At 37.8% G+C, this 12,679-nt stretch overlaps 1 protein-coding gene across 3 annotated transcripts in view; it reads right to left on the bottom strand.

Annotated features, from left to right (window-relative positions):
• The window catches only part of WNK3 (WNK lysine deficient protein kinase 3), a 127,831-nt gene that overhangs the window by 30,161 nt on the left and 84,991 nt on the right, over positions 1-12,679 (bottom strand). For all 3 annotated transcript variants that reach the window (XM_021714959.1, XM_008062953.1, XM_008062954.1), the window contains exons 11-16: positions 11,699-11,846; positions 9,545-9,661; positions 6,670-6,825; positions 6,536-6,587; positions 4,559-4,693; positions 3,257-4,200 (exon numbers count right to left, since the gene is read on the bottom strand). In XM_021714959.1, the coding sequence (XP_021570634.1) occupies positions 3,257-4,200; positions 4,559-4,693; positions 6,536-6,587; positions 6,670-6,825; positions 9,545-9,661; positions 11,699-11,846 (1,552 nt within the window). The remainder of the gene's footprint in view (positions 1-3,256; positions 4,201-4,558; positions 4,694-6,535; positions 6,588-6,669; positions 6,826-9,544; positions 9,662-11,698; positions 11,847-12,679) is intronic.

Raw genomic sequence — 12,679 nt, 5'->3', positions numbered from 1 at the left:
AAAATGAAATAAAAAATGAAAGCAGCCAGGCATGGTGGCTCAAGCCTGTAATCCCAGCATCTTGGGAGGCTGAGGAGAGAGGACTGCCTGAGCCCGTGGGTTCAAGACCAGCCTGGGCAACATGGTGAGACCTCGTCTCTACAATACATCAAAAAATTAGCTGGGCGTGGTAGTGCATGCCTGTAGTTCTGGCTACTTGGAAGGCCAAGAAGGAAGGATCACTGGAGCCCAGCAGGTCGACGCTGGCATGGACGTGAGCGTGCCACTGCACTCTAGCCTGGGCAATGGAGTGAGACTCCAAGTCAAAAAAAAAAAAAATGAAAGCAAGCTGTTAAGAATATGGAGGATACATTCAGGATGTTATATCTCTCCTACAATTTCTAAATACAAAGAAGAAAGACAATGAAGGGGAAGAAAAAAATAAAAAACAAAATGAAGTTTATTAGAGCTAAAAAAGGACACAAATCTGATCAGAACTGTGTCTAGGTATGTAGTTTTTCCATTCATCTTTTATTTTTGTGGGCCTTCTGAGTTTGAAGATTTGTGTCCTTTTTTAGCCTCTAGACGCATGCTGTTCAATACAGTAGCCACTGACCACATGTGGCTGTCTAAATTTAATTTAAATTAAATTAAATAAAAAATTCAGGTTCTCAGTTGTACTAGCCACATTTCAAGTGTTCAGTAGTCACCTGTGGCTACTGGATAGTGCAGATACAGAACATTTCCACATTGTAGAAAGTAATAGTGGACAGCGCTGGTCTAGAGTAAAAATGGATTGCCTACAAATGAATGATAATCATCGCTATCACTCTAATCAACAATACTGAAAGCTAATAAAAGACACTGAAACAATGTCTTCTAAATTCTGAGAGAAAAAGATTCTAATCCTACCAACCGTACTTAGTCAATCAAGTGTAAAGCAAAATAAAGACGTTTTTGACATACAACAAAATATCAAATGTGTCACCTATGCGACATATTTGAAAACATTACTCACAGAAGTATTTCAGGGAAAAAAGAGGAATTCTAGGATACCAGAAACAGTGGCAGCTAAATGTGACTCAAATGTAACAATGTACACTGGAAAGAAATAGAGAATCCATCTGACTGTGACCCTTGAGAAAGTCTCCTTTGAGCAGGAAAGTTTCAATGACAGAAAATAACATTTCATATTTTATGATTCTAATCATATTATGTGATAACTAGATAACACATAATCAAGATATAAATGCTGTTTATTGATTTTCAATCTTACAATCAACATACGAAATGTAGACAACAAATTATTCAAGAACAGAATGTAAATGTCATAACTTTGCCAATGTTAAGGCAGTAATAAGAATTGATAGGTATACAGGAAAGAAAAGTGGAAGGGAAAATACAATAACTTCTTCACCCTTCATAATAATCAGTCAATAAGTATTACTTAAAATTACTGAATCAAGAAATAAATATATATATTATTTATAAGTTATTAATGGCAATGACCACAAGAATTAGAACCAGGAATTTAAAAGTGTTTAGGGAGTGGGATGGGGGTGTGGGAGGGTGTTAACACAATGGTTACTTTTAATTTCTATCCTTCCGAATCGTTTTTGTTTATATTGATTCTATAATTTAAAATTACTAGTTTGCTGGGCTCGGTGGCTCAGCCTGTAATCCCACGCCTTTGGGAGGCTGAGGTGAGTGGATTGCCTGAGTCCGCGGGTTCGAGACCCACCTGGGCAGCGAGACTCATCTCCACAATAAATAAAAAAATCAGCCGGGCGTGGTAGCACATGCCTGTAATTCCGGCTACTTGGAAGGCTGAGGTGGAAGGATCGCCAGAGCCCAGCAGGTCGAGGCTGCGGTGGCCGGAAGCAGCAACTGCACTCCAGTCTGGGTGACAGAGTGAGACTCCAACTCAAAACAAAAAAAACAAAAACTAGTTTACAAAAAATTAAATTATGTCTATCCAGTGGAATATCATGCAGTTGTTTAAAAAAGTTAAGAGGAACTATGTGTACTGACATGGATAGATGCCTTTAATAAGTGAAAAAATGGAGAATACCCCATATATGTAAAGAAGTATATGTATATAAATACATAGCATATATCTACATAAAGATACAAAATATATTATTTAAAAAGTATGCCTATATAAATATTTGCATATTAAATTATACTATGTCTGAAAAGATTTGTTAACAGCTATGTCTACAGGTTTGGGTTGGGGTGGATTTTACTTATGTACAAGCACATATTATTACTTTCATTACTTATATAATAACAATGACAAGTTCACGCCTGTAATCCCAGCACTTTGGGAGACTGAAGAGGGAGGATCGCTTGAGGCCAGGAGTTTAAAACCAGTCTGTGCAACACAGTAAGCCCCCATCTCTACAAAAAGTTACAAAATTAGTCGAGCCTGGTGGCACAAGTCTGTACTCCCAGTAACTCTGGAGGCTGAGGTGGGAGGAACACTTGAACCCAAGAGTTTGAAGCTGCAGTGGGTTATGATCACACCACTGCACTCCAGCCTGGGTGACAGAACAAGACAATGTCTCTACAAAAAACAAAGACAAAAATATACAGTGGTAAAGATTTAGAAAAATGTCCATGATACACTGTAAAATGAAAACAATTAAGTTGCAGACCAATATGTATATAGCACATTATTTTTTGTGAATAAAATATTGTAAAATGTATATAAATAGATCAGTATAGGCTTAAGAAAAGGATAAGCATCAAATTATCAGTGGTTACCTCTGTGATTTGAAGGAGCAGAAAAGGGAAATTGAAGTTCCTACATTAAATAACTTAAAAAACAAGTAATGGGAGTGATGGATAATTTTTACTTTCTTTTTTATTTTTTAAAAAATTAAAGCCCCCAAACATAAATTAAAACTAATTTTTTTTTTGTTTAAAAAGGAAACTAATAAAAGGCATTTTAAGTGGAAATCTAATAGTACGTTTTTCCTACCCACTAAAACAATTTATGTGTGAGTCAGTTACTGTTGTCATTAATATAAATATAGACATTGCTTACAAGTTCCTAGCTAATTCACCAGAGGGCTCTCTTACCAAAGATAGTTCCACCATCTCTACTGAGAAGTTCTGGCCACCTGCAGGCTGAGTCAAGGCCTTCTTAAATACCAGTGATCTCAGAATCTTATGACATAAACAATTTCATTTCAAAGGACAGAATTTTAGAAAAGGCATTTCTTTAATATCATAAACAAATAATAAGGAACTGGTTAGAAAGAATGATACTTACATGTAAACACAATTCGCTGGGTACAGAAGTTATCACATTCAGGTCTCTTTTGAACACCGATATGTTAGTAGGCTGACTTGCAGCCACATTGGACAGAATCTTAGAGCCTGTCTGTTGGAAATTAGGGGATTGTGCAGGGCTATCTTGATTTCCACAGTGACTGATGGCTACGACTTCTGTCACTGGACAGGAGAGTGTATCTTCAGCAGAGGAAGAAAATGGAGAGTCTATGCTTTGAGTATCCTTCTGGTTCTCAGGATAGATGTTAGAGATGCTATGCTCCTGATAGAGCAAGTTTCTTAATTTTTCATCCAGAGTTTTAATTCGGTTGTCTGCAAACTCAATTTTTGGAGGTCTTTCCCCATCTGATTCCAGGACAGTAGTAGTTAGAAGGGTAGTCAGTTCAAGGCCAGGGGTCTGAATGGGAATGGCTGTCTTAGGAGAACTTGCTTCAGTGTTCACTGTGGTTTCTCCTTCTTCAGAAATAAACTCTGTATCTATAGTTGGCTGCTGTACTGATAAGGATTGAGGCTTTTGATCAGACACAAATGCCGAAGTCATAAGAGAGTTACCAGCAATCTGAGTTGATTCGCCAGGATGGGCCATAAGTACATCAGCCGGACCGGCAGCTTGGTAACATGGATACACAGGTACAAATGTGCCTGCTTGGTTGGTAAGTCCCTCACATTCAACAGGAACTGTGCAAACTGAAGTAGCAGAATAACTGGAACTACTAGTATTTGGTGCCATTATCTGTCTGTCATCTTTCACTTGATAAAGTACAGCTGGCTGTTCAGTTTCTACACTAGCACATTCAGATATCTTACCATCAACTATATCCTTGTGTTCTGATTTGCAGGGGAAAAGTACACGCTGGCATGGATTATTTTCTATAGTGAGCAGCATGTCCTGTGATATTTCCTTATTACTTGTGTTTCTTGGACCTGGAACAATAACAGAAAATGGTTAAGCATGTATTGATGAGTACAAAGCATGGACTAATACCCAAACACAAAAGGGAAAGAAGGAGCAAGAGCAAATGAGAACCTCTGTGAAAGTACTTTTATAAATAAGAATAAAATTCACAGAATTCAACTCATTAAGGAAAAAAAAGCTTTCTCTTTTTTTCTTATATTAGATTTTAAATGGCTTAAGTTATTCCCCATTATTGATGTCTTGAAAAATACTTGTGAAAATTCTCATAAGCATAAAATAGTCATGAAAACCAGTTAAAAATATGGTATATGTTTTGCATCCCTATCCTTTGAGTCTGGACAAAGCTGGCAGAAAATAAAAGCTTACTAGGAAGTGGATGTAGGTCAGGAACCACAGACATGGAACGCTGAAGAGAAGGAGACTGAGCCTCACGGTTTCTTATTGTTTGATTGATACAGAATCGCCACCGACCAACTGGGGATGACTGAGGAGCAGATTCATCTGCAGAAAGAATTAGCAAAAAATTAATAGGCTAAGCAGTTATAAATTTGTTTACCTTATTGATTAAGAAATGTAGGTTATTTGAGTTCTTCAGGGTATATTCCCAGTAGGGGGATTGCGGGGTCATATGGAAAGTCAATTTTGGAATCGCCACACTGCTTTCCACAGAGGTTGCACTAGTACACCTAACCCTTAACTGTACCCCACAAAACCATAATAAAAAATATTGATTAATAAAAAAAAAGAAAAGAAAAAAGAAATGTAGGTTAACAAAACAATTTGTTTTGTATCTTCATTTCCAACAGCACTAGAATATGTGCAATTTATAAGGCCAGACTGCCCGATCCTGACAAAAAAATCTAAAGAACTAAGTACATGACATCTTTAGAGAAGGATTTTAGATTCTGCTGAAACCAACACTGTATCAATAGCAACTAGAAGCAAGACACTCTTTGAAAAAATAGCACTATTTTCATTAAAATCTATATTTCCTCGGCCGGGTGCAGTGGCTCAAGCCTATAATCCCAGCACTTTGGGAGGCCGAGGCAAGAGGACTGCCTGAGCCCAGGGGTTCGAGACCAGCCTGGGCAACTTGGCAAGACCTCATCTCTACAATAAATCAAAAAATTAGCTGGGCGTGGTGGCATGTGCCTGTGGTTCCAGCTACACAGAAGGATCGCCTGAGCCTAGCAGGTCGAGGCTGCGGTGGCCGTGAGTGTGCCACTGCGCTCCAGCCTGGGCAGAGTGAGACTCCAACTAAAATAAAATAAAATAAAATAAAATAAAATAAAATAAAATCTGTATTTCCTGTTCTGTATTCTGATTATGGGGCGCTTACATAAATCTATACACATTAAAATCTACAGAACTGTATACCAAAAGAAAACAAAAGTCAAGTTTTCTGTATGACAATTTTCAAAATAAAGTAAAATAAACCCCTACATCTTAACTCCCACTTTGTAAACTTATTCAAACAAGTAATTTTCTTTTAAACTTTACCCAACTTTGTCAGTCAGAAACCTGCTCAGATCTTGGCTAACCAGAAAAATAAGACATAGGAGGACTCTGGCATCCTACCTTAGTCAAACTAAATTTCAGGAAAATGGAATTTGATTTTATTACTCCCACACCACCTTTTGCTTCTTAATGTTGCTATAATTCCTTCAGAGGTCCTCATTTGTCTATGGCTGTACTTCCCTTCCCAGACACTCATAGTATACCCATGATCAGAGCAAGAGAGATAAAGTCATCAGAAAAGCAAACAGAAGGTCCTAGTTTTAGTCTCCGGAAGTTTATTCAGAATCTGATTTACAAAAAGTTACCAGTGACCAGAGCAGGTAGAAGCATATCACTGGTGGAATGAAATCAAGATATGACTGACTATTGAATTGACACATGAGGCAACTTAGAATGCAATCATTTTGGAATGAAATCAAGATATGACTGACTATTGAACTGACACATGAGGCAACTTAGAATGTAATGGTTTTGTTAAAAAAAGTTTCTGTCCATCTCAAATAAGGGAAAAAAAAAACTTGCAGTTAAGTTTTAAACAATTATGCCATTAATGGTCGTCAGTACTGTGACTGCTTTTCTGGTAACATATCATGTGACAACTCAGAAACAAATTAATCAGATATAAGAGCAACACTTGGAGAAAATCTGGAGGACAGATTTTTACCTCTGGGCTATTAGGTCTTTTCAAAGTGTGGAAAAACCTACATTAACAACTTATCAAATTACTTTATTGGCAAGCATCTTTCCAAATGAAGGTGTGTATATTAACATTTCCAAATGTCTTGCTTCAAAAGCCAAATGGTAAATTTTATTAAATATACTTACTGCTGGTTTGAGTGGATGCAGAATTTATCTGTACTTGTTCAGATGATCCTGTCTGAATTAAAAATGAATAGATAAATTAAAAAGTTCCTGATACATATCCAAGAAGACCTATTTGCTTAAACAATTGCTCTTACTTGGCTACAGCTGGATTCCACAGTAATAGAGTCAACTCCAGTGGCTCTTTCTGAAGCAGAGTGGACATGAAGGATCTCCTGGGCTTGATCTACGATAGCCCTCAATTCTTCCACAAATTTTTCTTTCTCACTTTCCAGCACAAAGTTATCTTCAACCTATCCGGAAGTAAAAGTAAGTCTATTCATGAGAATACATTTAGTTTCTTCAAAATTATAATATTATATCAATGGTGAGTACCATAAAGAAAAGATTAAAATTGAATAGCTAAATCCAAGGACTACAGCAGAATGAACAAAGACCAGAAAATAAAATGCCACATAATACATTAAATTATTCTATTTTGAGGCCACTGACATTTGTCAGATTGGCATTACCTACAAAAGAAGCCAGCATTTAAAATAATATCTGGTGTTCTATAAATTGGTTGTTATTTGAAGAGCATAACTGAGGCAGTGTTTAAAACTAAGATGTCTACACCAAAAAGCTTTAAAATCACAAAATGAAACATCTCCAAAAATGATAAAGCATGATCCAGAAGACCATTAATTAGGCTAAATATTCATGAGAAATATGAAAAAAGAGAGTTCAGAAAATACTATGTTAAACAAGAAGCAGAATGGTCAAAACGATTAACTTTCAAAATGTTTAATTCTGCTTGGCTAGGGATGCATATACAAAGAAAGTTGGCAGAAATAAAAGCATTACACATTCTTTATGCCACCCTAGTCCCATCTATATCAAAATGGGAAAAAAGGCCGGGCTCAGTGGCTCATGCCTGTAATTCCAACACTTTGGGAGGCCAAGGCAGGAGGATCAATTGAGGTCAGGAGTTGCAAGTCAGCATGGTCAATATAGTGGGACCCTGAATTTCAAAAAATTATCCAGGCATGGTGATGTGCACTAGTCCCAACTACTTGGGAGGCAAAGGTGGGAAGGTCCCTTGAGCCCAGTGAGTCATGATTGTACTACTGTACTCCAGTCTGGGTTAACAGAGTGAGATGCTATTTATAATTTTAAAAGAAGGGGAGGAGAATACTAACTTAAGCCAAACAATTCAAAGAAAATATTAAAAACAAAATTAAATGGTGAATATAATTTGAATACTTACATGCAAGATACTAGATCAGTGGGTAACACATTAGAATGACCTGGGGAGCTTTACAAACTATTAATATTTAGGCCTACCCTCCAAAGACCCTGGTTTAATCAGGGGCCCAAGCAAAAGAGTTATTATTATTATTATTATTTTTTGAGTTGGAGTCTCACTCTGTTGCCCAGACTGGAGTGCAGGGGCACGCTCCCGACCACCGCAGCCTCAACCTGCTGGGCTCCAGCGATCCTTCCGCCTCAGTCTTCCAGGTAGCTGGAATTACAGGCGCGCTACCACGCCCAGCTAATTTTTTGTTTATTGTAGAGATGAGGTCTTGCCAAGTTGCCCAGGCGGGTCTCGAACCCGCGGGTTCAGACAATTCACTCACCTCAGCCTCCCAAAGTGCTGGGATTATAGGCTGAGCCACCGAGACCAGCTGAGTTTTTTTTTTTTTTTAAGTTTATCTAGTGATGCTAACATGTAGCCAAAGATAAGAACCACTTGATCTAGATCATCTCTTAATAAAACCTCCTCATATTTTCCAGATAAATATAATGAGACCAAAGGTGATACAGTAACTTACCCTTGATCATAACCGATTTAATTCGATATAATTTTTTTAAAGCAACAAGGTCTTACTCTGTCACCCAGGCTGGAGTGCAGTGGTATAATCATAGTTCACTGCAGCCTCAATCTCCTGGGCTCAAGAGATCCTTCTGCCTCCACCTCTCAAGCAGCCACTGTGCCTGGCTAATTTTTCCCCCGACCTGGCTAATTTTTTAAAATTATTTTTTGTAGAGATAGAGGTCTCACATGGACCAGGCTGGCCTTGAATTCCTGGACTCAAGTGATCCCCCTGCTTCAGGCTCCCAAATAGCTGGGGCTATAGGTGCATACCATCACACCCAGTTAACACATAGGTATATACAAAAGAGACCCCAAAAAAACCGAAATTATCTTTTAGAGGGTGGGCCCCTGATAGTACAGGCTTCCCCCACCAGTGTTCTAGGAATCCATCCGCATCAGTGTACCAGCTAGCACTGTTGTGAGAGGCTGCATCAGCTTCAGTGAATTTTTTATTAGAGATTCATTCAACGTGTTTGCCCATTTCATGATGGGTGATTTATGAGTACACCTGTCCAATTTACATGTGTACCTGCCCACACCGCGCCAAGTGTTCAGCAGTTTTACACCAAAAATGGTATGAACCCTGTGTCCCACGCTCCCCCTATTCACCTAATCCCACCTTGAATGACTTTTTTTGGTTTCCTCTGATGAAAAAAGTCCTCAAAGGAAAATATTCTGCCAGTGTGAAAGAGGTGAAACAAACAAACAAACAAACAAAAGCCATCAAAATGGACGAGTTCAAAAACTGTTTCAAGCAGTGGAAAAAAGCATCTCCATAGGTATATTGCATCAAATGGAGAGTTACTTTGAAGGTGACTGAAGTTTAGACATGTAAGAATAAATACACATTTTTTAAAATAAATAAATTCTGGGTCTTTTGGATCTCCCTCACATATATTTTTTTGTAGAGATGGGGCCTCACTGTGCTGTCCAGACTGGTCTGGAACTCCTGGCCTCAGGCAATCTACCTGCATCCACCTCCCAAAGTGCTGAGATTACAAATGAGAGCCACTGTAACTGGCCTTAACTCTGTACAAATTTTTAAAACTAACTGTACCCTTTAAAAACGATGGCTCCAAAAAACTGAATGGAGAATTAAAGGGAAAAAAGAGACGGAGAATAGTGAAAGAAAAATAATTTGGTTTTACTGTACTTACCATATAGTCTGCAATATCCTCTGGTGCATCACCGTCAACATCAAACTTGAAGGTAACCATCTTGTTGTTGTGTGTCTCCAGCTGACACTCTACCATGTTGTCTCCAGATGTTGATACCTGAGTATAAACAATTCACCAGTTTAAGAGTCAGTCATCCAGTCGGGCTTGGTGGCTCAACCTGTAATCCCGCGCCTTTGGGAGGCTGAGGTGAGTGGATTGCCTGAGCCCGCGGGTTCGAGACCTGCCTGGGCGGCGAGACCTCATCTCTACAGTAAATCAAAAAATCAGCCAGGCGTGGTAGCGCATATCTGTAATTCCAGCTACTCAGAAGGCTGAGGCGGAAGGATCGCCGGAACCCAGCAGGCGAGGCTGCGGTGGCCGGGAGCAGCCACTGCACTCCAGTCTGGGCAACCGATTGAGATTCCAACTCAAAAAAAAAAAAGAGTCAGTCATCCAGTAGTTGATAACTGACTGGGAAAGGGGGGGCACACCTCATCAATAAGGGTACCTGCACAATGAATATTTGTATACCTAACCCTGAACTGTACCCCACAATTTTAAATTACAAATTAAAAGAGAAAAAAAGAGTCAGTCATCATCTTCTCTTTGCAAATTGTGCAGGAAACATTTAGACTAGTTCACATACAATATATATGGAAAATGGCTTATTATAGTTCAGAATCTAAAAAGATTCTGTTTTCCCTTGGTGAAATACCGCCTAAATAGCCACTCTATGACAAACTACTCAGTAAAAGAAATCAACTTAGAAATGTGATCCTATGGGAAATAAAATAAAATGGAAGACAACATTTATTTAAAAAGTTACAATAGTCACTACAGCTATCGTCAATGCAAAAATCTAAATTCAGTCATTCACTTCCAAAATTCCCTTAATCCTACAAATTGACTCTAAGCAAAAGAAAAGGCACTGCTAATAGAAATGTAAACTGGCCCAACTTTTCTGGACAACAATCTAACAACATGTATCTATAAACTTCACACTCTTTGACCCATTAATTCTATTTCTATAGCTCTATCATATGGAAATAATCAGGGATAGATACAATGATTTATGTTCAAGGATGTTTCCTGCAGAGAAAGAGAAGCAGACAAAAAGAGAAGAACACAGCACATTAGAAAACAGGACAGACTGGGAGAAAGACAGACAGATAAAAGAAAAATGGATAGAAGGAAGGAAGGATCTAAATGAAAAACAATAAAGGGAATGATTAAAATATATCTCCATACAAGGGACTATCTAATGCAGTTGCTTAAAGATCGTATTAGACATAAAGATGGAAATAAGAGATACTTGGGACACCAAAAATAGGGAGGGAGAAGGAGGTGAGGGTTGAAAGATTACCTATTGGATACATTAAAAGCCCAATCCCCACCATTACATAATATACCCATGTAACGAACATGCATGTGTACCCCCAAATCTAAAATAAAATTTTTTTTAAAAGAATACAAGTAGAGCACAAAAATAAATACATTAAATAAAATGTTACTAAAATATTACTTGATACAGAAAAACATACATGATATATTAAGTTTTTATAAAAGGCACAATATAAAACTGTATATAGATATAAGCATCCATCTGAAATACACATCATACTAGTTAAAGATGGGCCTTAAAATCTGGGTTCAGATCTGACTCTATCATTTGCTAGTTGAGTGACCTTAGGCAAATTGACTTCCCTGATTTTCAATATCCTCATTTGTAAAGATGAGTATATACTAGTATATACAGGATAATTAAAGGATTAAATAATAAAACAAATGGATAACATTTAGGGTGCCTAATACAAACATAACTCAATATATTTTTGCTATTACTGTACTATTACATCTTAATAACGTAAAACACTACATATACATAAAGAAAGAAATACAAACCAAAGTATTAACAGGTGCTATCTCTGAGTGGTAGCTATAAGTGCATTTCATTTTCTTCCTTATATTTTCCCTATATTTCCCAAGTTTAGCAATGAACACATAATGCACTCTTATCAGAATTTTTTCAATAAAGGAAACGTTAGTTTAGAGAGAATTTCACAATATTCTACAACTCACTTCTCAAGCATTGCCTTGCCCTGATCCTCCCAACTTCTACATGTACTCTTAACCAAATCATATTTATACACTGACCTGAAGGACAGTAAGCTGAAATTTAGTCCCCTTCTCTGGTCGGGGACAGGAAGCTCTTCTCTGTTTGATCCGATCCTGTTTGCCATTTCCACTTGAGTTATCAGGGCTAGTGGTGTTTTCCTTCATAGCTGCCACATCTTGATTCAAGCTAGTAATTTTTTAAAAAGTAATTCATTCTAATCTTGATGGTAAAATTCTAAGAAAACTCCCAATTATAAGACCATAAAAATTGAGTTTCAGAAAAGTCAATAAATACTACAACATCTTTTAAAAGTTATGATTGGACAACTCTGTGAATATGCTAAAATTCACTGAATTATACTTTGTTTGTTTGTTTGTTTATTGTCATGGTCTTACTCTGTTGCTCAGGCTGCAGTGCAGTGGCACGATCACGGCTCACTGTAGCCTCGACCTCCTGGGCTCAGGCAATCATTCTGCCTCAGCCTTCTGAGTAACTGGGACTACAGGTGCACATCACCATGTCACAATTTTTTAAAATTGTTTTGTAGAAAAAAACTCTCACTAGGCCTCACTATGTTGCCCAAGCTGGTCTTGAACTCCTGGACTTAAGCAATCTTCCTACTTCAGCCTCCCAAAATGCTGGAATTACAGGTGTGAGCCACGACACCCCACTGAATAATACTCTTTAATTGTGTGAATTGTATAGTAGGTGAATTATATTTCAATGAAGCTGGTTTTTAAAGCTATGAAAACCCAATATCACAATGTATTTACTTGGCATGCATCTTCTCACAGTGATGAGAATGAAAGAAAGACATTGCCAGTGATAGACCCCTGTGGAACCTTTTATTAAGGAGTACTCTTGATCAATTTTATCTTGTTTGTTTAGGGGTCACTTTATTAATATGTTCAAATAAAACTTCTAAAATCAAAACAAATTCTTACTCAAAGCCGGGCTCGGTGGCTCAGCCTGTAATCCTGCGCCTTTGGGAGGCTGAGGTGAGTGGATTGCCTGAGCCC

The sequence above is a fragment of the Carlito syrichta genome, unplaced genomic scaffold, assembly GCF_000164805.1.
Source record: "Carlito syrichta isolate Samal-C Ts95f unplaced genomic scaffold, Tarsius_syrichta-2.0.1 Scaffold306175, whole genome shotgun sequence".
Classification (NCBI taxonomy): Eukaryota; Metazoa; Chordata; class Mammalia; order Primates; family Tarsiidae; genus Carlito; species Carlito syrichta.
This window is presented reverse-complemented; position numbering and strand designations above follow the sequence as displayed.